We start from the raw sequence: 22,044 nt of genomic DNA, 5'->3' as shown, positions 1-22,044 counted from the left end.
CTGATATCAAAGAGGCTCTTCTGTCCCTGGACTTCTCGTACATCTGGTACTGCCAACGGAAAGGAATCAAACTATACAGAACCCTCATAATTACTCTTTCACAAATCTGGCTTGCTCATATGAGATTTATCTTTGACAAGACCCCCATTGTACCCACGGCCATAGCAGCAAGCATCCGATTCAATGTTCGTCAGACCATTGAAGAGGATCAATGCCATTCAATCATGTAACTTTTTTTTTCTTTCTTTCTATATATTTTATTTTAGTTTAGTTTATTTTGTCTAGTATATTTCGTTTTATTTTATTAAATTTCATTTTAATTGCACCCGCCTCTTCACTTTGACTATTACTCTTAGTGTACGTGGCTCAATCAATGAACATATTTTTTTTTAAAAAAAAAACCTCTTTTTGACGTTACAAGACGGGAAATAGAGCTGTTGACAAGCTTAAATATCCAAAGTGAGCGTCAAAAGCTGTGGTTTCTAGTGCTTATGTTTGCTTGCCAAGTGTACTATAGAAATGATGAGATATGGTTGAGAAACCTTACAAACATCTTTGCCTATTTTCTCAGAAGTTTAACAGCAAATTTGGAGTATTTCCTGTGTTAATATACTCAAAAAGTAAAGATGTACAATGTTTGTCACTACACCAAAGCCATAAAACTGCGTCTTTATGCAGTTCTAAGCAATGGCTTGATTTTTTTTAATGATTTTATTTGCCGCACGTATTAGTGGTCTCGAGAGGGACCCACTAAAAGAGGTGCTCGTCAATTATTTATTATAGGAGGATTAAAAGAAACAAAAAGGGTACTACAATTTCAAAAAAAAAAAAAAAACAAAGAAATCAAGAAAAAAAAAGAGCAGCTACTGCGAGAAAAGACCTCTCAAGAATGGCTTGATTTTTTATGAGGCTAGATGAAGAAGTAGGGTTGTTTTACTTTAATCTCCGCATCGCTGCTAAATTATATGTTCTATGCTCGTTTGCTCTACATTTACATTATGCAATACATGTATCTCTATTCTCTATGTTTCTTTGAGTGTCAAAGAAACATAAGTTGCTTCAAATAGATCAGTATCTAACAAGTTTTGTGATACATATAGAGCAAAAACGCTCAAAACACAGCTTAAATGCACTATTCTTTGATCCGCCATTGCTCGACAACTATGCTATCAAAATAGTCTGTTCTTTTTGTTTAAAACATGTTCTCTCGAGCCCAGCAATCGGGCAGTACCATTAGTCTGGCACTTGTGTGAAATTTATTTTTTTTGACCCAGGGAGGATCACGGAGGTCCGTGAAGATGAAAAAACAAAACTCTAATAGAAATTTTTTTGGAATGACCTAATGTAGGTCTGATCCAACCGAAATGAGGAAAGGTCATGTCTAGGTACTTCTGATAAAAATAAAGTGAGTTTGCTAAGATGAAAATATTGATACCATTTGAACATTGCCTTCGAATCTACATTCAAAGTTCATTGTATACTGTAGTTGGTAGAAAAATGGCCTTTTCAGTAGATATTAACTAGTAAGTAGGCCTAGAATCTAGCATTGTTTGATCTGAAAGATACAGAAGCTAATTTATGGCTATCAAAACTCAATATTCTTGCTAAACAATCAATCTAAAGAGTCTTTGTTTACATGGCGTAAAATCTAGAAAATTCTCACGATACAGCAGATCAATGCTTTGATCCAACTGTGCCTACAAAAACAAAGTGTGACCGGACATAAACAGTGGCTTTTTTGTATAGACACTAAATGTGACGTATCGAGCCTTTGCGGTGTGCTGGAAAGTCCCAGAAACCGAAAGAAGGTTTTTATCGACATTTGATTGGGCAAGAGGAAAGGTAAGGCTTTTTTAGGTTGAAAAGGGCTCGCTAAAAAATTGTTTTTTCTAGTATTCTTTACTAAATAATACATAATGTCTGTTGTTGTAAGTATTGCTTGATGTCTTTGTTTTATGCTTACTTAACGTGTCTTTTAGGGTATTGATCTTGGTAACCTTCAAACTGTCATTGCCGTTGCCCGTAACCGTGGTATTGATGTCATCTGTAATGAAGTCTCAAACCGTGCTACTCCGTAAGTATATTTGCTCTAAGAAAAGACAAAGAGAGAAAATAAAAATGAAAGCGTATCATGTACTCATGTTTCTATAGTACCATTGTCTCTTTCGGTCCCAAGCAAAGATACCTTGGTGAAGCTGCAAAGACTCAAGAAATCAGTAACGCTAAAAACACCATTGTCAGCTTAAAGCGTCTTGCAGGTCGTAAGTCTGAAGATGTTGAAGTTCAAGAAACTGAAAAGAAGTACATCATGGCTGAGTTGGCTGACGCTAACACTCAATCTGGTGTCAAGGTAAGATAACAGAAAAAAAAAAAGGCGAAGAATGATATACTGATTGTGCATTGATGCAATTCTAGGTTAACTACCTCGGTGAAGAACAAGTCTTCTCCAATGTTCAACTTTTGGCCATGTACCTCCACAAGATCAAGGACATCACTTCCGCTGAAATCAACGGTCCTGTTTCTGACTGTGTTATCACTGTCCCCGTTTGGTTCACTGAAGTTCAACGTCGTGCTGTCCTTACCGCTTCTGAAATTGTTGGTTTGAACTGTTTGCGTTTGGTCAATGACTTGACTGCCGCTGCTCTTGGTTACGGTATCACCAAGCTTGATCTCCCTGAAGAAAAGCCTAGAAATGTCACTTTTGTTGATATCGGTCACTCTTCTTACTCTGTTCAAGTTGTCTCTTTCATCAAGGGTCAATTGACTGTTCGTGGTACTGCTTACGATGAACAGTTCGGTGGTCGTGAATTTGATGCTGTCATTGTTGACAAGCTCGCTGAACAATTCAAGGAAAAGTATAAGATCGACGTCTTCTCCAACAAGAAGGCTCTCTTGCGTCTCCGTGTCGCTGCTGAACGTTGTAAGAAGATCCTTTCTGCCAACCCTCAAGCCCCCGTCAACATCGAATCCATCATGGAAGACCGTGATGTCTCTGCCATGGTCAGCCGTGAAGAATTCGAACAATGGGCTTCTCACTTGTTCACTCGTACTGAAGGTGTCTTGGCTAAGGCTCTCGAAAACGCTGGTTTGAAGGTTGACGAAATTGACTCTGTTGAAATCGTTGGTGGTACTACTCGTATCCCTGCCATCAAGGCCACTATTTCCAAGTTCTTCAGTAAAGATATCTCTACCACACTTAACCAAGATGAAGCTATGGCTCGTGGTGCTGCTCTTCAATGTGCCATGTTGTCCCCTGTCTTCAAGGTCCGTGACTTCCGTGTTAACGATGTTGTCACCTACCCTATCAAGCTTACTTGGGAAGCTACTCCCGAAGAAGAAGAAACCGAAATTGTTGTCTTTGATAACAACAACTCCGTTCCTTCTACCAAGATCTTGACTTTCTTCCGTCGTGAACCTTTCACTTTGGAAGCTTTCTATGCTCAACCCGATGCTTTGCCTCGTGGTGTCAACCCCTGGATCGGCCGTTTCGATATCAAGAACGTTGCCCCCGTCAACAATGAACCTGCTCAAATTAAGGTCAAGGTCAGACTCAACATTCACGGTATCTTGTCTGTTGAATCTGCTTACACTGTCGAAGAAAAGATGGTTGAAGAAGAAGTTAAGAACAAGGATGGTGAAAAGGAAGTCAAGAAGGTCAAGAAGCTCGTCAAGACTGCCGATCTTCCTGTTGTTGCTTTCACCACTGCTCTTCCCAAGGAAGTTGTCAATGAATACACTGAAAAGGAAAGCCAAATGTACGCTAATGACAAGCTTATTGCTGCTACTGAAGCTGCCAAGAACTCTCTTGAAGAATATGGTTATGAAATGCGTGACAAGATTCTCGGTCCTCTTTCCGAATACATTGATCCCAGCGTCAAGGACAAGTTTGCTGAAGACTTGAACGCTATTGTTGACTGGATCTATGATGAAGGATACGATGCTCCCAAGTCCGTCTATGTTGAAAAGCTTGATGAACTTAAGAAGATTGGTAACCCTGTCGTTGAACGTTTCCGTGAATCTGAAGAACGTCCTCACGCCGAACGTTCTCTTCGTGAAACCATGCACCGTTTGACTCAAGAAGCCATGAGCAGTGATGAAAAGTATGCTCACATTGCTCCTCATGAAAAGCAAGACATTGTTGAACGTTGTGAACGTGCTGGTAGATGGATGGACGAACAAAACGCTAAGCAAGCCAAGTTGGCTAAGAACGAAACTCCCATCTTGTTCGCCCGTGATATCAAGAAGGAAGAAGAAGCTATTATTTACTTCGCCAACCCTATCTTGAACAAGCCCAAGCCTGCTCCCAAGCCTGAGGAGCCTGCTGCTACTTCTGATGCTGCCCCTAATGCTGATGCTGATACCCCTATGGATGATGCTTCAGACAACAAGAAGAAGGAAGATATGGACATTGACTAAGTTGTGTATATTTATTAGAGAAAACAAAATGCAAATTATACATTCCATTTATTTAGCTCTTGTATAAAAAAAATTAAAAAAAGAAGGAAGAGTAAAAGCTCTTTTTTTTTTTGTTAATAAACATTTCAAATGTATAAACATATTTTTTATTGTTCAGCCTGTTGTTTTTCCATGAGAGGTTGCTTTTGTTCTTTTTCAGCATAAGCAGGAGGTTCTTCAACAACAACGGCTACAGCTTCATATTCTCCTGATGGTCTTGAAGCAAACAATCGATGAAGAGCGAATAAAAGACCAGCAAAGAAAGTAACAAAGAAACCACAAGTAAATGCTTGAACAAAGTTGGAAGATTCATCCCACCACTTTTCGAAATCAAAACTCTCACAGCCAGGGCATTCCAAAACGTTCATGACTATAATATATGTTAAAAGAGAAATGAGGCACTAATATATAAATTTACCATCATTGCTATCGTTTTCCATCATGGCAGGACCAGGAAGCATGAAGCCAGTAAGAGGGTCGACAGCCCACTTGACAAGTGAACCATTATCATAGACATCAAGAATCTGTTGGCCAGCTTCTGTTTGGACTACCTTTTGGCCATTGACTTCAGTGATCAATTCTTGTACACCAATTCTGCGTAAGACCAAGCCGTCTTCTGTCTTGATTTCTTCAAGTAAATTAGCAGTGACTTGTACAGTAACGAGTCCAACATCAAAGCTGTCAGCTAATAATGCAGCATCTTCTTCTGAAGCAATGATGAGTTTGGCTGGATTGGATGCCATCTGAGCCTCAACTTGGATATTAGACACGCCAATATCGACAGGTCTACCGTTACACATCAACTAAATAGAAGTGAGTTTAGGGGAAAAAATTGGGTCAAGATTAATTAAATATACCTGATTTTCAACAACATCAAAAGTGACTTGAACTGCCATCACACGTTCAGCCAAAAGTGAGCCATCATCATCAAGAAGATCATCAACTCTAGTGACTGTAACATAAAGGTGTTCATCACCCTTTTTATTGTAGGTGTTTTCAGCAAGGTCAATTGATGTTACAGAGACATCTTTGAGTGGTGCTGCGACAGCATATGCTACATGATACAAATGAGTATGTTTTCTATTATTATTATTATTATTATTCCTATTTGCTGCATACCTAATAAAGCAGAAAAAGAGAGTATTTTGATTAAACTAAACTTCATTCTGTTCAAAGAATAAAATAAAGAAAAAAAAGAGAGAAAAAAAAGAGAAAAAAAAAGCAAACGAGGGAGTTTTTTTGTTGCTTTTTAGCATTAAAAAGGAGAGAGAACAAGTGATTTTTATCCAATAAAAATTCATTCTTAATCAAGTGAGGCTGAAGAGACTAGAACCAGGAAAAACAAGTGGTTTCTTGGCGGTTTCTAGTGGTCAATAGTGATAAGATCATAGCCAAAATCCAACACCATAATTCTTTTGTCTTGACCAGCACTAGTCATTATAAGAAAAAGTCGTTTTGGGTTATTTGTTTACCTGATGATTTTTGTTCTGTTTAGCAAACTATTGAATATCCAACTCGAATGACCACTTTGGAAACTCAACAAACATTTGTTTTCCTTCATGTCCCACACTCTTAGTGTTTTATCATAACTACCACTCACAACAATGTTCTTCGCAATATTAATATCATGATTTGAGTTGCAAAACTAGTACCTCAAAGCTATCGATGGTTCGAATCAAATCTGAATGTCCAGTCAGTGTAGATATACAGTTTCCTGAACTTGCATCCCACACCTTAAGCTTATTGTCTTGTCCGCCACTATAAATAAATTTACCATCAAAACGAACACAGGCTAATCCTCGAGTATGTCCAATAAAAGTACGAAGACAATGTCCTGTATCTACATCCCATAGTCTTAATGTTGTATCACCTGAGGCAGACACAACAAGGCGCTTAAAAGATCCCAAAGCATTCACTGGTCCAGCATGACCCTCTAACCGCCTTATCTCTTGTCCAGTGGCAGTATCCCATACACGTATACTCGCATCACGTGATGAACTTACAATCAAACTCTCTAGAATACATACATCCAATACACCACCACTATGGCCGATCAGCCTTTTTCGAGGCACAAATTCAGGCAAAGACCAGATTAAACAAGTGGTATCGGAAGACCCAGATACCATAAATGTCATATCGCTTGAGATACGCAAACAGAGCACACTCCCATCATGATGTGTCTTGGTCAACAGCAATGACTCTTGTGGGCGACTGAGATCCCACACTTTGACTGAACGGTCTCTGCTGCCACTCACAATTTGGTTAGATCCAAACCATACTAAGCAGTACACACTGTCTTCATGTCCTGTAAGATACCGTGTATGCACATTTCCTCTCTTCCATCGCTGATTGAGCCTGTAGTGATTCTTGTAGAGATCATAGTAATCATCATCTGTCAATAACCGTTTTTGGCAATAATTCGTACGAAACAACGTCTGCCATAAATAGTGATGGTTCCGATGACAAATACGATGCAAATGTTTGCATGTTTCTGATAGCCTCAATAAGCTCAAACAGTCTAGGTAGAGCATTGTTTTGACCATGAGTTCAATCGGTAGTCGTTGAATAAAAGCTGCTTAAAAGAATGTAAATCATCAATTGGTTTGATGTGATCCTTACTTTGTGACCGCTCAGCAGTTACTACTATTTGATCATTATCGCCGCATAATTGTATGTCAATACTATTTCTCTTACAAGCCTGAAAACGGGGTATAAAGGAAGGAATGAGTCGGCGTTGTTTAGGCGGCGAAGAGGAAGGACATTGTAAAGATAAAAATGAACGACGACGACGGGTTAACAAAGTACTTGAACGAGCCTGTGGCTGCTGTTGCTGTGTATCATTCAAGCATTTTGTGGTTAGTGTACCATCCTTACGCATCACAATCGTAATAAAAGTCGGCATATCGGGTGATTTTGATGAAGAAGGTTGGGTATAGGGTTTATTGAAAGATAGATAAGATAACAGCTTGGATGTACTTGGTGTGATTAAGGAGGGCGCCATCAAAGTCATTCTATAAATATTCAAAAAAAGAAAAAGAAAAGGGAGAAGAAAAAAAAACGATGAGAATGATGATGTTAAAGAGTTTTTCGGGTACAAAATCAAGTAACCATTGTGTTATGCATGATGTGCGTAGTACAATCAAAAACTGTCCAATTGTCAAATCATTACATTCTTGCAAGTCATTCTGCTTACTGCTAAATTTCCGAGCATATAGGATAATTCTAGCAATAAAGGATTCTTCGCTCTTTTGGTGCCTTTGTAAGTAACCTGCTTATTTCTCGCATTTAGTATAGTAAGGTCATGTGACGTTGCATTGGCTATGGTGAGATTTTTTTCATCATCCACACTTTTTTCTTTTTCTTTTTCTTTTTCTCGATAATGATAGACGAACTTGATTATGCCGAGATTCTTCCTCAAGTAGAAGCTTTACATGCGCGCTGTGTTTCTATCTTGCGTGAATGTAAAATGTGGAATGATGAAAGGCCTATTGAAGGTTTGCACAGATACACGAATTCCTTGACGGCGGAAATGCACTTTATTGAAAAAGTAAACGCAAATATACTAGTTAATTTTTATCTAAAACAAATAAAAAAAATCATATTTCAACATCTATAGCTTTTAGAAAATCCATCGCTTATTAAGAAAGAACACATTCAAAGTACCAACCTAAGCTATCTTGAAGCAGTATACGAAGCTTTGTCAGGCGTAGGAAAATACAAAAATGAAGTGATGCGTATGGTTAGTGGCCCTTTGGATAATAATGTATGGATGCCTCGAGCTGCTATGCTCAAGAACAGTAGTGTCAAGGTAGATATTGTGTCAGAAAACGGGCTTGTCTGGGTCAAGGTCATTGCACGTAATGCAAAGGCATTTCGGCACGAAATTATGGGCTTAGAATGGGATGATAGTGACTCTTCAGACGACGACGATGATGAAGAATATCAAGATGGCCCGAAAAAAGCATCCGCAGTAGGCGATTTTGATAGCTTGCCGATCTTTAAAAAGGCACACGAATATTTAAGAACAGCTCGAGCCCATCATGTTCAGTTCCATACGCCTATTGTTGTGTTTGCCTTCATGCGTATTCAGCCTGAACAAGATGTTTTTGTACAAAAAATCATGGATAGATTGACTGAAATTGGTATCGTTGTTCACATGCAGCAACCTATAAAAAGCCCTCTTCAGCTTCGTTCGACTTATATGCCGTTCCTTAAAGACATTCAAGACATAGACCACATCACAACACCTTCTATCAATGTTGACGTCAGTTCTGCTTTGGCCATTCTTTCTGAACTATCACATCATGTTTGTTCTCCTGAACAAATATCCGCCATGCCACTCCAAGTCCAAGCAGAACGTGAGGCTCGGATACCTGCCCTGCCTCAAATTCGCCATTATATCACCGGAAAAAAGCTTTGTATCATCACCAGTGCTTATGAACGACTCAAGGAAATTGTAGATATTGTGGGTGGTGACAATGAAAAAGCTCGGTTCAGGTATTTATTTCGAAGTCATCTCCATTTGGATTTAGAATTCGACGCTGAGCTTTGGACGATTTTACCATCTTTGTCTATTGAAATCATACCAGACGCTTTATCGGAGGCTTTTACAAAGCTGTTGGAACCCCCTTTTGATCACAAGAGCAAGTTAAATAATGGACGCAAGATCCGCACACGTTTTTCTGAATTTCATGCCAAGATTTTTGGAAGTGGGGCGCATTATAAGATGACAACACTCACAGCAATTCAATGGATGGAAACAGCACTTAAAGATGCTGGTCTAGAAGGACAGTTTTTAGTATCGCATGAACCTAGATCTTTAGCAGAAAGGAAAATGCATATCATAAAAGAATGACAATAAGTTTTTTTTATTGTTATTTTTACATGGCATGTGAATATATGTATTCAAACATAAAGAGAGAAAATATGTATTATTAAGAAGGCCAATAAATTACATATACGAAAGAGGAGACACCTTTAGAGAGACAGAGGAAAAGAGAGATAATTCATGTTGGTATAATGGCGTTAACCGAAGATTTGTACATATGAAGGAGCATAGTCATTAAATACAGAGAATATACATAGGAAGAAAGAAAAAAAAAGAGAGAGAGAGAGAAAGAGAGAAAAAAAGAAAGAGGAGGAAAAGAGTAATGAAAGACAAGGCACAATGATAAATTCCTTTCTTAGTCAAAAGAGAAATCGAATTCTTTGTCTTTGGCTGTTCTTATGCACTCTTGATGGTGCTCAAACTCATCTAATAAAGAGACTTCTTCCTGCTCCTCATTACTGATATCGAATTTCCATTGAGATGGATGAACACCATTTCTTGGACAAGCAGACTATAAAAAGGTTAATAAGCAACATAACTAAAAAAAAAGGGACTTACAGAGTGGCTAGGTAACCAACAACCGCATAATTCACATGAAGCAGGGGCAGTAATCATAATTCAAAATTGGAGAGCAAAAGGAAAAAAAAGAAAGAGAAGAGAAATAAAAGAAAGGAAGCAGCTTAAATGATTGATAATTTAGGGTTATCACTTGATATGCCCCGTGCTTGACTATTATTTGTATGTCACTATATACGCCTAAAGTGATACGGTGACCCTTTCTTTTTTGCTTGTGCAATTGATGTATTTAATGCTGTCATTTCCATTATCATAATTAAATTAGCAATATAAAATTCATGTTACACTAGTAAAGTTTTCATAAAGTCACGTTCTTGATTGTTTATTATTTTGTTGTTTTTTTTCATTGATATATACAAATCAATATATATAAAGTAAAGTTTTATAAAAAGATATTTACGTAGTTTACGATGCATTAGGTAGACAAATTAGAGTAAAAAAGAATACTAATTTAGTGGAAAACACGCATCCAAATTCAAGTTTCTTCGTTCCTCTCAACTTGTAATCCTTAAAAAGATATTAATTGCAATTGATCAACAAGGTACTTTTACTTATTAAATAAGCTATATTCTTCTTTTAAATCATGGTTCTTTGGAATGTTTACATGTCACGAGTTATCATGTAGCTTATCTTTTAGAAATTCCTTCACTTAGTGCAGACGCATTTATGTTTATGTGCCACGTATCTGCAAGCGAAATTCTAATTCACACATAGAATGGGAATAAAATCAATGTGACACTTATACAGTCATGGGTAAGTATAATTCTGTAATAAGTGAACAGAATGTTGAATTCACATTTGGGTTTACCTTATCCGCGGTAACTCACTTCCTGACTTACGCAGCACTTACATAATGAGTAATTCAATAGACCCTTTTCAAAGTGACGAATGAATGTGTAAAATAGGGTTTTATTTACTGAATATATTCTAAAGTATATATATGTATTTACAAAATGAGTGTTTACATATGTATAATATGTGATTAAAGGAAACAAAAGATAGAGAGGATATGATGGTATCGAAAAAAAAAAGAGTTTTACGTGAAGGTATTTAACTATTGAAATCTCTGATAAGGGCCTTGATAGCATCAATAGAACCAAAAATACAACCAATGATACCCAAAAAGAGAGTAAGAGCACAGAAAGCAAGCTCGTACCAAGGCTTGTTACGAATACCAGTAAGCTTCAAGTAACAAGAAACAGGCAAAAGGAACACAAGACCACAGTTGGCAAGAGCACCAATCAAACTCATAAAGTCATCAAAGTAAGGAACAAAGATAGCCAACACGACAAGAATAGCCATGGTGGCAGTACGAACAATAGAGCGAACGGCCCAAGCACCAAACTTGCCATACTTTTCATCAGAACACTTGATCCATTCTTCAAATTCCAAAGAAAAGGAGATAGTATAGATAGGGATAGCCAAGATAACATGCACAGTCATGACAATGACAGCAACCATACGGGCAGCTTCATTTTCCAAGGAGTTATAGACAGGAGACTGGGTTTCACGACCATAGGCCCAGTAGCCAGGAACAGCTGTCAAGAGGTAGAGACCAGTACAGGTACTCAAACCAGCAAAAACGGCCCATTTCCATTGGTGAGGCTTCTTCAAAGCATGTTCAGCGTGAGGATATGTGTTAATACCACCGTAAGAAAAAGCAATGGTAGCAAGAGCAGAAGGGAAACCAGTCCAAATAACACCGTCGGTGATAACAGAACCAGCGGGCTTTGCGTTACGTTCAAGAGGACCTTGAATAGCAACAGCAAAAACGGCAATCATGGTACTGAGGACAGCAACGACAGAAAGGGCGGTGATTTCTTTTAATGTTCTGGCGACGAGACCGGGAATCAACAAAATAGCACCAATGATACAGTTCCAGGTCTTGAGATCAAGGGCACCGCTTGTATTACGAAGCAAATAGTTCAAGTTGCTACTAGCAAGAACCATATAAAGAGCAGGACAACCGAAAATGTTGAGAAGGTGAAGAACACTAGCAATGATATAACCAGGAATACCAAATGCAGCAACACCGACAGATTTGTAGTTGTGAAGACGGTGGCCGGGCTTATAATACAAACAGCGAATCAAGATGATACCACTGTAAACAGACATGAAGTAGGCCAAGAACATGATTAAAACACCTAACCAACCACCTGATTTTTAAACACGTTAGTACAAAAAGCAGTAAAATCATATGATATTACCTATGGCAAAGGCTTTGGGAAGACCAAGGGTACCTGTACCTGCAACTACGCAGACGACACTGAAATAAGCAGTAAAAAAAGAACCATCACCATGGCCAAATTCATTGATAACAGATGATTCATCTTCTTCGATAGCATTGTCAATTGCAGTTTCTTCAATTTTGAACGATTGGGTGAAGCTGTTTCTAGGGGAAACAGAAATTTTTTCGGATTCTTGAATGGTCATGAAATCGAACGATATATGTGTTATTTATTATACAAAAGGAAAGAAAAAACAGTTGATGTTTTATAAAAAAAAAAAAAAAAAAAAAAAAGCGGGTTGACAAGAAAAAAATAAAACTGTAATTAGCAACAACAGCCCTTTTTATATACGTGTGATTTAGCCGAAAAAAAATTTTTTTTGAAAACCAAATCAGGGAAACTAGTTGGAGTTTTGTTCGCCGATTCACATATGTATATTGGTTCTATTTGTTCGTTCTAATATAAAGAAGTAAGTTTTCTCTATCTTTTATAAGTTGAATTTTTTGATGAATGGTTTGCAGAAAAGACCTGAATTCTGAATTATACTTATTCGAGAGAAATAAGCCAAATATAGGCCCAAAATTCCCACATTCTTTATAATTGAAGCAAGATTAAGTTCATTGAAAAGATCTTTGTGTAACCAGATACACTGTCAATTCCGAGAGCATTCATCACTAATAGTCACTTTTCACACACTTGTATGAATGGAATAGATCATGACAAAGTGTTATTTCTGTAGATGCATTCATACACTGCTTTAGCATGCATGTATTGCTCTAAATTCACCAAAAGATCTCTTGAATCAACATCTTTCTTAAAATGGTAATTTCTTTATCTTTTCCGAATTTCTTTGGTTGACGAATCTCTGTCAAAACTTTTTTTGCTCCGTCTAAAGCCAAAAATAATGATAATTAAAAAAGATGATACGTGCATCACATTTCTCGACCAGTCAACATAATAGCTTATGTTTAAGTATAATACAAGTTAGTGAAAACTTGACTAAATTATTACATTATTTTTACCTATTTAGTCCCATACATCAAGATGTCTAAAAGATTCGGAATCAAATTCTTCTTAAAATGTTTTCATTCCCCACAAAACAATAGGCAGTAACAAACCCTATAATGTAAAGCAGCACTTTAAAGCACATTTATGTCTCAGTAAGCCTTTTTTCCTTATAACCGAGCCAGCAGTTCCTTTACAGGATACCACTATATCATTTGAGCTGCATACTCAAAGATTGACTTGTATGTTTCTTCTCACGTACTTCTCTTACAACATTAAAAAAGACAGCTGTTTAATTTCTTGCCTTGCGTAACATCCTGGCTTCCTCTTATCTAGACCAATAAAATAAACGCAGTCTTTATCTTATCATAGATATAATCTTGGCCTCCGAATGCGCAGATATTTCTTTGTATACATTTAGCCTATTGCTGAAGCATATATAGATATCTCACTGCTTGTATTCACCTGTTTCCATACATTTCTTTTCATACTAATACTTGAAGAGAGAGAAAGGGAGAGTGAAGCACAAAAAATATTATCGAACTTCAAATGAACCCTACAACTGAATAATTTAAATAGCACCTACATCTCTTTCTCTTGCCGTAATACATGTAGAAGAGCAGGGATTCTGCCAAAGAGGAAAAGGGGTGCAGGAAGCAAGTACTTACATTTGTACCAGGCTGCCTCGTAAAAAAAAGCACACGATAATAAAATAACCTCGAAAAATGATGACTATGAAGATCATGGTCAATCTTGATGATGGCTGAAATAGGGTTTGTTTTGACATCAATCTTGTCAAAAAGAGTTGATGCGCATCATAATTGTTTCGCACAGTCAGATAATTACACTGGGTGTTTTGAAAAAAAAAAAAAGCATGATTTATAAAAGACTGCAAGAACAATTTATATGCTAAAGATGATACATATTACCTGATATTCAATAAAATGATTGCTGCTTTAAGAAGCTCATGAGATTGTCCTCCATTGAGTTAATTAACGAGTTGTATTATCAGACAAACTATTTGTAGTTAAATTAATAAAATGGTAGTAATGGGATGGCATGATTGTTGAAATACTGAGCTATATGAGTATAGATAAGAGAACATTGTGTCATAAAACATAAGTGTTTGCGTAGCAATTAGGCGTACATGCATATCTAACCTGTTGATTGTTTATAAACCTTATAGTACAGCAGAGGTTTTAATTTGTCTATTCAAGGAAGAGAGGGTATATATTCTGTATAGGCAATAACAAATGCGATACATATTAAAATACATTATTAGATTATAAACCGTACTATGTTTCTATTTCAAAAGATTATTGAAGTCTTGATCCTTTAAGTTCAAACGACATCTTCAATTCCTGCTTTTCTAAATAAAAGCTAAGTTGTTCGTAGACATGAAGCTCTATAAGCCCTCTTTTTACTCTTTTAAGCTTTTTTCATCCCATCAACAGTGCTGATGCTTGACTATTCCTTCAATGTCAATGATGTTTGGTTATTTCCATTCTTTCTTTTCCCATTGTTAGTTTGCATCCTCAGTTGATCTAACAAACTCCGTATTATACTTACCTTCTTTGTGACTTTTGAATTAAATTTGGAGCTTGTTCTTTTATAAAAGCTGCTAATTTGTAGCGCTCAAGATATATACAAGGAACGCTCAACAAGACGCAAACCACCTTTGAGGTTGCCCTATTATCAAGGAACCAGCATAATCGAGACATTTAAAAAACCACAATTGAATAACAAGAAAAAGAATCACAGCAAACCAAAAGAAACAGATAAATGTATTAGTACCTTCTTGTAAAAGAGCCAACCTATAAGCATTTTTTTAGTAACAATATTTCATTCAAATTTAAGTTGTGTGCAACAAAAAATCTCGATCCTATGGTAAAGGCATGCAAGTCTTTCGCAGCTTTTACTTTTGGGCGCTTTTTCACACCTGATTTAGCTAATTTAGATGATGTTTGGGTAAACTCACATGGTAATTATTTTATCCGGAACAACATATAATATCTTTGTCTTAAATCCCGATATAGACATAGGTTTTGTACGAGAAGATCCAAATAAACAAAATATATTGATATTTGTTGTTTTTTTTACCAAATGTCATGTAAAAGACTTTTTGTCTTTCTTCTTTCTAGTCTAAACTATACTTGGGGAAACACAAAGGTGTAACCTGTAAATGGAAAAGCTTGGAAAGTACCGTTATTTTTCCCTCACAAAAAATCTTTAATACATTTGAGACCATCTGCGAACAGACCACTCATTTGTTAAGTTTTAGATAAGAGAACACATCAAAGCTTATTCTCTCCAGGACATTTTTATTCTCCCTAAGCAGTCGATAGAACATCAAGAATGTGTCATATTAAAATGAATTCTCAAAAAAGGTTTCATGTGCCTTGAATATCAAATCTATAACTGAATGCTGAGCCTTTACTTGTCATTGTTTTTGCTGCGTGGATAAGAATAGTTTTGATCCGAGGTAGGGTTGTACGAATTAAAAAGAGGATGTGCCTTGGCCATATTTGGTTTTGGAGAGATGATGAAGAAACACGCCACTTATGAAATACTGAAGAAAAAAATATTTTCTTTCTTTATTCTACAAACTGACATTTCATGGCGTGATGCAATAAACACAACCTTGTTTCATTTATACAAGCAATAGCCAAATGGTAAGAGTATCTAGCTGAGTTTATTTCTTACAGTCATATTGCCTGTTATAGATAATCGTTAATTGGTTTCCCTGTGAAAGTGTATCAGTTTTGTTAGTGAATAGCTTACTTCTTCGGTTGAAAACGTCAAAGAAATATATCGTTACTATAAAAAAGCATGGCTTTTGTATAGATATCTTAAAAAAATCAGTTTGTTACACAGTGCGAAGCGTATAGCTTTTACCCCACAATTTACCATCCCTTCCATCCCCTGAGAAAATCAATTTTTCTCTATAATAGGAAGTTGCCGATTTTCCCAGCTAAAATTTCGAGTGCAAAGTTACAACAAAAACTTGTTCAAAAACAAAAATGATATTCATAAAATGACGAATATGAGTATTACTTCTTTCTTTTTTTTTTTTTTTGCTTTAAATCTGACTTTTCCATTCTTTTCTTTTTTTCAATGCTTTTGAGTTTATAAATCTTTAGAGGTTTCAACACTTCAACAATACTATACTTTACTACTTATAACATTAAAAACAAAAACAACAGAAATAATAATAATTTGCAGTAATGATACAGCTATCGGAATACGGCGAGACTGTCGTTGATAATTTCAATTTGATTGGCATGTGGATAGCTGTTCTCATTTGCTGTCGAAACTTTTCAGTATGCTATCATCAATACAGAAGAACAAGAGGAATAATGTAAGCGAAACAGAGAAAAAAATCAGAAAAGATACTAACCAACTGCAGCCATCTTGTTAATCTTGCACAAGTAACTGTGTTCCTTGTACACCGTATCTTGTACGGTATCATCCCTTTATTCGAGATACAGACTTGTGCTTACTTTCCTTTGCTTGTCTCGTAAGTACCTTATACTAGAATGTAAACATATAAATGACGTTTTTGTTTAGTCTTTGGCACATGAGTAATTACACAATTGTTAAACATGATCACAAGCTAACAATATATGTTACATAGCGTATATTTTATTTTATGTTGTAATGTTTATGAGACTCATTATTCTTGAACATGATAAATATTCACGCTGGATCAAAATAGTCGGCATTCTCTTGATCACTCTACGTGCTGCTGATTGGCCTTATGAATTAGCATTTCATACAATTCAAGAAAAATTGAGTCATCAATCGGGCTCTCAATGCTGGGCAGAATGGTAAAGTATCTTGAAACACCAGCCTAACCTAACCGCTTTTCATGTAATTTTATAGGGGAGCTGGAGTTATCATCTTGAATTTTGTAGGGGACGCTTTAGCAAATCTGTTTCTTAGTGGCATGTTCGTTCGAAGGTAATTTCAAACAATTCATGAAGTTTATTGCTTATATTACTTTTTAAAAGACTTCGAAGCCATATAAGTTTATCTAAAAACTTGATGAGTCATCAGAACAAAATTATTGAACGAATTGCCATCAAGTCGCTACTTTGTTTGACTTTGACTTTTGTTGTCAATTTAGCAATGAATTTACTTAAGGTTACAAATTTCCTTGGGAATCGTTCAGATGTATGTATTACATAAACATTTGTAAAACATTGCCATGCATATCTTGAGTTTAAATATAACTAATTTTTTTTTAGGCATTCACTGTGTACTTTGAAATCATTGAATCCACGCTGTTGGTCGAGGCTCTTCGTAATGATAGAAGTCAAGGAAACGGTCCTCAAAATTCTTTCTGTGAAAGTTGCCATAAGGTACGTTCAACTCATTGTATATTTAGTATCGCTTATAGTTGCTTTTTCTTCTTTAGGAATTCAGCCACGGTACAACCAAAGCACCCAACAGCGAGGACCAATTGCATAGTCAGATGCTTGTGAAGTCTGGCATCAATAATCCAAAATATAACACTGATTTTAATGAAAGCAATTTCGACGAAAACGCAATGCATTCAGTCGCTTCTTTGGAGCCCGCCCTATTCTTTGATAGAACAAAGTCTCCTGCCAAATACGCCAATGAACACAAACTAGATACGTTTTTGCAGAATAGAACTGCAGCTCTCACACACGAGACTTCACTTTCTCCTCCACCTATCGTAAGTAGAATTCCACTAGGCGAATCTTTTGCAATGACAAAGAATCCTTCTGAACGATCTACCACTTCGTCAACAATTGACAACAATACTGATGAAGATAATGAAAATAAGCCATCTTCCCCCTATCGTAAAGGATAATTAGTTTTACAGCTATATATAGATTGTGTAGTGTTTATGCCATAATAGCTTAATTGTCTTAATGAACCCAAACTGTACTTGATGTACAGGTTTTTCTTGTCTTTGTCAATTAATTTTTTTAAAATTATCGAAGCTTGATATATTACAAAAATAAAGAGCCACTGTGCGCAATTATGTAACGTTGATTTTAATACTACTAGAGACTCTGGTTTGAACTAGCTTCAAGTTCTTTCCACTGCAAAAAAAAGGTACCCAAGATTTGTACCATTTGATAAAGAGAGACTTGAATGATAGCGGAAGTAGAGGATTTTATTTTCCTCGTATCCTCTTGCAAAAAGAAACACATCCGCTTTCTTTTATTCAGCGCATTTGGATATATACGTAATCCCTGTAGCGTATTTATTTAAGTTGCACTAATATATCTGAAGCTGCATTTGTATGCAGTGTTTCTATTTACACATGATATTTGTGCAAAGAACATTTTATTTTCTTCATTTAAGTTTATATGACTGTCGAAGGTCGTGGTAACGAAAGCAAATTATCAGATATTTATATCGAAATTTAGGTTAATCCATCTAAAGCATTAAGAGGTTTAATCTAGAGTCTTAAACCTTATCAATACTATCATTGCTATTATGTTACAAGCACAGATACATAGTATGTTCTTCATTAATTTGCAATTATATGATTTATTTGATGTCTATGTACTTCTTAGTCTGCCTGACTTGGAAGAAAGCTGTTCACTTTTTTTTAAAGAGAAATAGTAATTATATCGTATGTATTTCAGCCTATTGTCAACAGTTTGTCTTTTGTGCACATTTTTTTTTGTATAAGACTGAGAAACAAAGTTATACATTATTAGCTTTTTTTTCTTGAACATGAACACCGGTGTTCTTTTAAACTTGAAGAAAGCAACATAATTTAATTAAAAAGTATTGTACCAAATGTCGAGTGGCTAGTAAGTACGACTCAAATAAGTACTGCAGTTTCCCACATCTTCCCTTCAAAAACAATGCTTTGAGCTGCTATTGTCTTGAATTATAGCTATTAGTAAGTGATTACAAATCTCTTACAAATATTACAAATTGACCTTTGATGGCGGTATTTGACAATCTAATCGTGTTTACAAAGTTTGCTTTTCTGGTGTGGCATCTCAAGGGTTCTAGCTACTCCGATTTAATAAAAAATTTCTGACACCTTTATCCTTCAGAAAGATAGATAAACAATGTGTAACTCTATACGAAAACGTATCGTTTGAATAAAAGTCACGGCGAGTAGAGCTTGGAAACATGTCAAGATCTTCAGAGATTTGCCTGACAACTGGCTTCCTCAATCTTAGATAGAACAATTGCGAATCTCCAACAGAAAGAGAAAAACAAAACTCTAGAAAAAATATTCTTTACTGATCTCTTATCTAATGTTCGGATTCATACTCAAACTGTCAGACCTAATAAATTGAAACCGAATTAAGTTTAGTTTATTTGAAAAGTACTGATTGTCAATAACCATTTTATCAGTAATCAATCACGAATTAATTACAAATATATTCATTGAGATCGAAGGGGGATCCCAACCATACTTTGAACTGAAACGATAATTATAAGGACCGCAAATCGATGTCAAATGTATATATATATATATACTTGGGTTTTTTCGCTTTCTTTCACTCGTCATTCAGTCAAGTATTCCTTTTTTCTCTCAATGAAGATCTCAGCTACCATTTTTACTGCTATAGCTACTCTTGCTTCATTTGCTTATGCTCAAAAAAACACAACTGACATTTACGATTATGTCATTGTTGGTGGCGGTGTAGCTGGTAATAAAGTAAACAAGGAAATGATCAACTGCTTACAATATACATATATAGGTCTTGCTTTAGCAAACCGTCTTTCCGAAAACAAACATGTCACTGTTGCCGTCTTAGAGTCTGGTCCTAATGCTGAAGATCAATTCGTTATCTACGCTCCCGGAATGTAAGGGAAATGCCTTGTTATACAAGACAGTTAACTCAATTGATAGGTATGGTCAAGCTGTTGGTTCAGAACTTTGCCCTCTCCTGCCTACTGTTCCTCAAGAAAAAATGAACAATAGAACAATCACTCTTGCCACTGGTAGATTATTAGGTGGCGGCAGTGCCATCAATGGTCTGGTTTGGGTAAGACTTGCCAACTTGGTAAAATTATAAAACTAAACTAATACTTCTTAGACTCGTGGTGCCTTGAAAGATTACGATGCCTGGGAAGAACTTGGTAATCCCGGATGGAATGGTAATGAACTATTCAAGTACTTTAAGAAAGTCGAAAAATTTACTCCTCCTACTCCTGCTCAAGCTGAATACGGTGCTACTTCTGTAAAAAACATTCATGGTACAAATGGCCATGTCGATATCTCATTCACCAATTTTGAATTCCCTCAATCTCGTTATTGGAATGCCTCTCTTGATGCCCTTGAATTTGAAGCTGTTCCTGATCTCCTGAATGGATCTCTTCACGGCTATTCTACTACTCCTAACACTTTAGACCCTCAAAGTGTTCGTCGTACTGATGCATATGCTAGCTATATCGCTCCTTATGCCGACAACCGCAAAAACTTGTTTGTCTTGGCTAACCACACCGTGTCTCGTGTTGAATTCGATCCACACAGTTCTGGTCAATTGAAGGCTACTGGTGTTGAATGGTACCCTACTGGTGACAAGACTAAGAAACAAGTCCTTAAGGCACGTTTAGAAGTCATCATCTCTGCTGGTGCTATTGGTAGTCCTAAACTTCTTGAAGTTTCTGGTGTTGGTAACAAAGACATTCTAACTGCTGCAGGCGTCAAGTCCTTGCTTGATTTACCTGGCGTTGGTTCTAACTTGCAAGATCATGTCCATGCTGTTATCGTTTCTACTACAAATATCACTGGCTATACTACCAACAGTGTCTTCTCTAACGATACTCTTGCTGAAAAAATGAGAAAGGAATACGTCAACAATAAGACTGGTATCTGGACTACAACACCCAATAATTTGGGTTATCCTAGTCCTAGTCAGCTTTTCAAGGACACTAGCTACAAGTCTGGCAAAGCATTTGGTGCCAAGATTCGTGAAAACGCCAGTAAATATGCCGATTACTACGTTTCTACCAACTCAACCAATGCCAAGTTAATTAAGAAACAATATGAAATTATCGCTGATCGCTACGAAACTGATTACTTGTCTCCTATTGAAGTCAACCTTACTCCTGGTTATGGTGGCACTGGTAGCGCTGATATTCAACACAAAAAGTATCAAACTGTCAATCACGTCATGGTTTCTCCTTTGAGTCGTGGTCGCACTCATATTGCTTCTGCTGATATTGAAGATGCTGTTGTCATTGATCCTCAGTACTACTCTCATCCTCTTGATCTCGAACTTCACCTTGCCTCCTTCAAGCTTGCTCGGAAGATTATTAATGCTCCTACAGGTCTTGGTCAATTGAATAATGGTGAAGCTGAACCTGGAAGCAACATTACTAGTGATGAAGATCTCAAGACATGGTTGTCTAACAATGTTCGTTCTGACTGGCACCCTGTTGGTACTTGTGCTATGCTTCCTAAAGAACTCGGTGGTGTTGTTGATTCCAATCTTAAGGTTTATGGTACCTCCAACTTGAGAGTTGTTGATGCTTCTATTATTCCTCTTGAAGTCTCTTCTCATTTGATGCAACCTGTCTATGGTGTTGCAGAAAAGGCTGCTGATATCATTAAGACAGCTAACAAAAAGCATTAATCATAACATTCTTCATTTTCATACTTTTAACATCTCATAATTGCAATAAAAATAACCTTATTCTTTAGAACTTTCACACATCTAAACGGTCTCTTGTTTTGATAGTTTTTTTTTAGGTTGAGTTGTACAAATGCCATTGACGTTAACTGTTCTTTCAGGAGGTTCCACAAGGGCAAGATGTCTTCTCTTTTTTTTTTTTCGCCTCATGAATCCAACTTTTTTGTTTGTAACACGCAAACTATTTGACTTGCTGAGAGTTTCAAAGATAAACACTCGGAATAAAAGGGTTTCAAATATTACTTGTGCAAAAGAAGAAAAAAACAAAGCTGCTACTAGAGCTTGACTCGAAAAAATTTCTACTCGACCT

General features: G+C 36.5%; 8 protein-coding genes across 8 annotated transcripts; 4 read left to right on the top strand and 4 right to left on the bottom strand.

The window, feature by feature from the left end:
* Positions 1–1,916: 1,916 nt before the first annotated feature.
* On the top strand, positions 1,917–4,416 carry B0P05DRAFT_588907 (heat shock protein 70 family; the record flags this gene model as incomplete). The annotated part of the gene is made up of 4 exons (XM_051582696.1): positions 1,917–1,928; positions 1,980–2,074; positions 2,152–2,350; positions 2,416–4,416. 4 exons carry the CDS (start codon positions 1,917–1,919, stop codon positions 4,414–4,416), a joined length of 2,307 nt encoding a protein of 768 aa, XP_051433082.1.
* Positions 4,417–4,562: 146 nt separating this feature from the next.
* B0P05DRAFT_573142 (uncharacterized protein) lies at positions 4,563–5,620 on the bottom strand (the record flags this gene model as incomplete). The annotated part of the gene is made up of 4 exons (XM_051581487.1): positions 4,563–4,825; positions 4,874–5,258; positions 5,313–5,509; positions 5,575–5,620. The coding sequence occupies 4 exons, from the start codon at positions 5,618–5,620 to the stop codon at positions 4,563–4,565; spliced, it is 891 nt and encodes a 296-aa protein (XP_051433081.1).
* A 64-nt stretch (positions 5,621–5,684) lies between these two features.
* B0P05DRAFT_549372 (WD40-repeat-containing domain protein) lies at positions 5,685–7,487 on the bottom strand. The gene is made up of 4 exons (XM_051579128.1): positions 7,075–7,487; positions 6,108–7,027; positions 5,928–6,064; positions 5,685–5,885 (listed from the first exon to the last, which is right to left on the bottom strand). Exons 1-4 carry the CDS (start codon positions 7,463–7,465, stop codon positions 5,819–5,821), a joined length of 1,515 nt encoding a protein of 504 aa, XP_051433080.1. The 5' UTR covers positions 7,466–7,487; the 3' UTR covers positions 5,685–5,818.
* A 737-nt stretch (positions 7,488–8,224) lies between these two features.
* Positions 8,225–9,310, top strand: B0P05DRAFT_580332 (uncharacterized protein; the record flags this gene model as incomplete). The annotated part of the gene is made up of 1 exon (XM_051582012.1): positions 8,225–9,310. One exon carries the CDS (start codon positions 8,225–8,227, stop codon positions 9,308–9,310), a length of 1,086 nt encoding a protein of 361 aa, XP_051433079.1.
* A 388-nt stretch (positions 9,311–9,698) lies between these two features.
* B0P05DRAFT_494404 (uncharacterized protein) lies at positions 9,699–10,040 on the bottom strand (the record flags this gene model as incomplete). The annotated part of the gene is made up of 2 exons (XM_051575359.1): positions 9,842–10,040; positions 9,699–9,794 (listed from the first exon to the last, which is right to left on the bottom strand). Coding segments are annotated over exons 1-2 (153 nt in total), but the record flags the coding sequence as incomplete, so codon positions are not given.
* A 556-nt stretch (positions 10,041–10,596) lies between these two features.
* B0P05DRAFT_549366 (transmembrane amino acid transporter protein-domain-containing protein) lies at positions 10,597–12,366 on the bottom strand. The gene is made up of 2 exons (XM_051579127.1): positions 12,067–12,366; positions 10,597–12,015 (listed from the first exon to the last, which is right to left on the bottom strand). The coding sequence occupies exons 1-2, from the start codon at positions 12,290–12,292 to the stop codon at positions 10,910–10,912; spliced, it is 1,332 nt and encodes a 443-aa protein (XP_051433077.1). The 5' UTR covers positions 12,293–12,366; the 3' UTR covers positions 10,597–10,909.
* Positions 12,367–16,173: 3,807 nt separating this feature from the next.
* On the top strand, positions 16,174–18,275 carry B0P05DRAFT_549359 (uncharacterized protein). The gene is made up of 8 exons (XM_051579126.1): positions 16,174–16,450; positions 16,499–16,609; positions 16,660–16,673; positions 16,727–16,919; positions 16,975–17,052; positions 17,103–17,265; positions 17,340–17,453; positions 17,510–18,275. The coding sequence occupies exons 1-8, from the start codon at positions 16,317–16,319 to the stop codon at positions 17,927–17,929; spliced, it is 1,227 nt and encodes a 408-aa protein (XP_051433076.1). The 5' UTR covers positions 16,174–16,316; the 3' UTR covers positions 17,930–18,275.
* Positions 18,276–19,630: 1,355 nt separating this feature from the next.
* On the top strand, positions 19,631–21,677 carry B0P05DRAFT_588900 (uncharacterized protein; the record flags this gene model as incomplete). Its single annotated transcript, XM_051582695.1, has 4 exons — positions 19,631–19,745; positions 19,797–19,902; positions 19,949–20,084; positions 20,136–21,677. The coding sequence occupies 4 exons, from the start codon at positions 19,631–19,633 to the stop codon at positions 21,675–21,677; spliced, it is 1,899 nt and encodes a 632-aa protein (XP_051433075.1).
* Between the last annotated feature and the right edge of the window lie 367 nt (positions 21,678–22,044).

This window comes from Gilbertella persicaria (assembly GCF_025201335.1).
Source record: "Gilbertella persicaria strain CBS 190.32 chromosome Unknown B0P05scaffold_30, whole genome shotgun sequence".
In the NCBI taxonomy this organism is placed as follows: Eukaryota; Fungi; Mucoromycota; class Mucoromycetes; order Mucorales; family Choanephoraceae; genus Gilbertella; species Gilbertella persicaria.
This window is presented reverse-complemented; position numbering and strand designations above follow the sequence as displayed.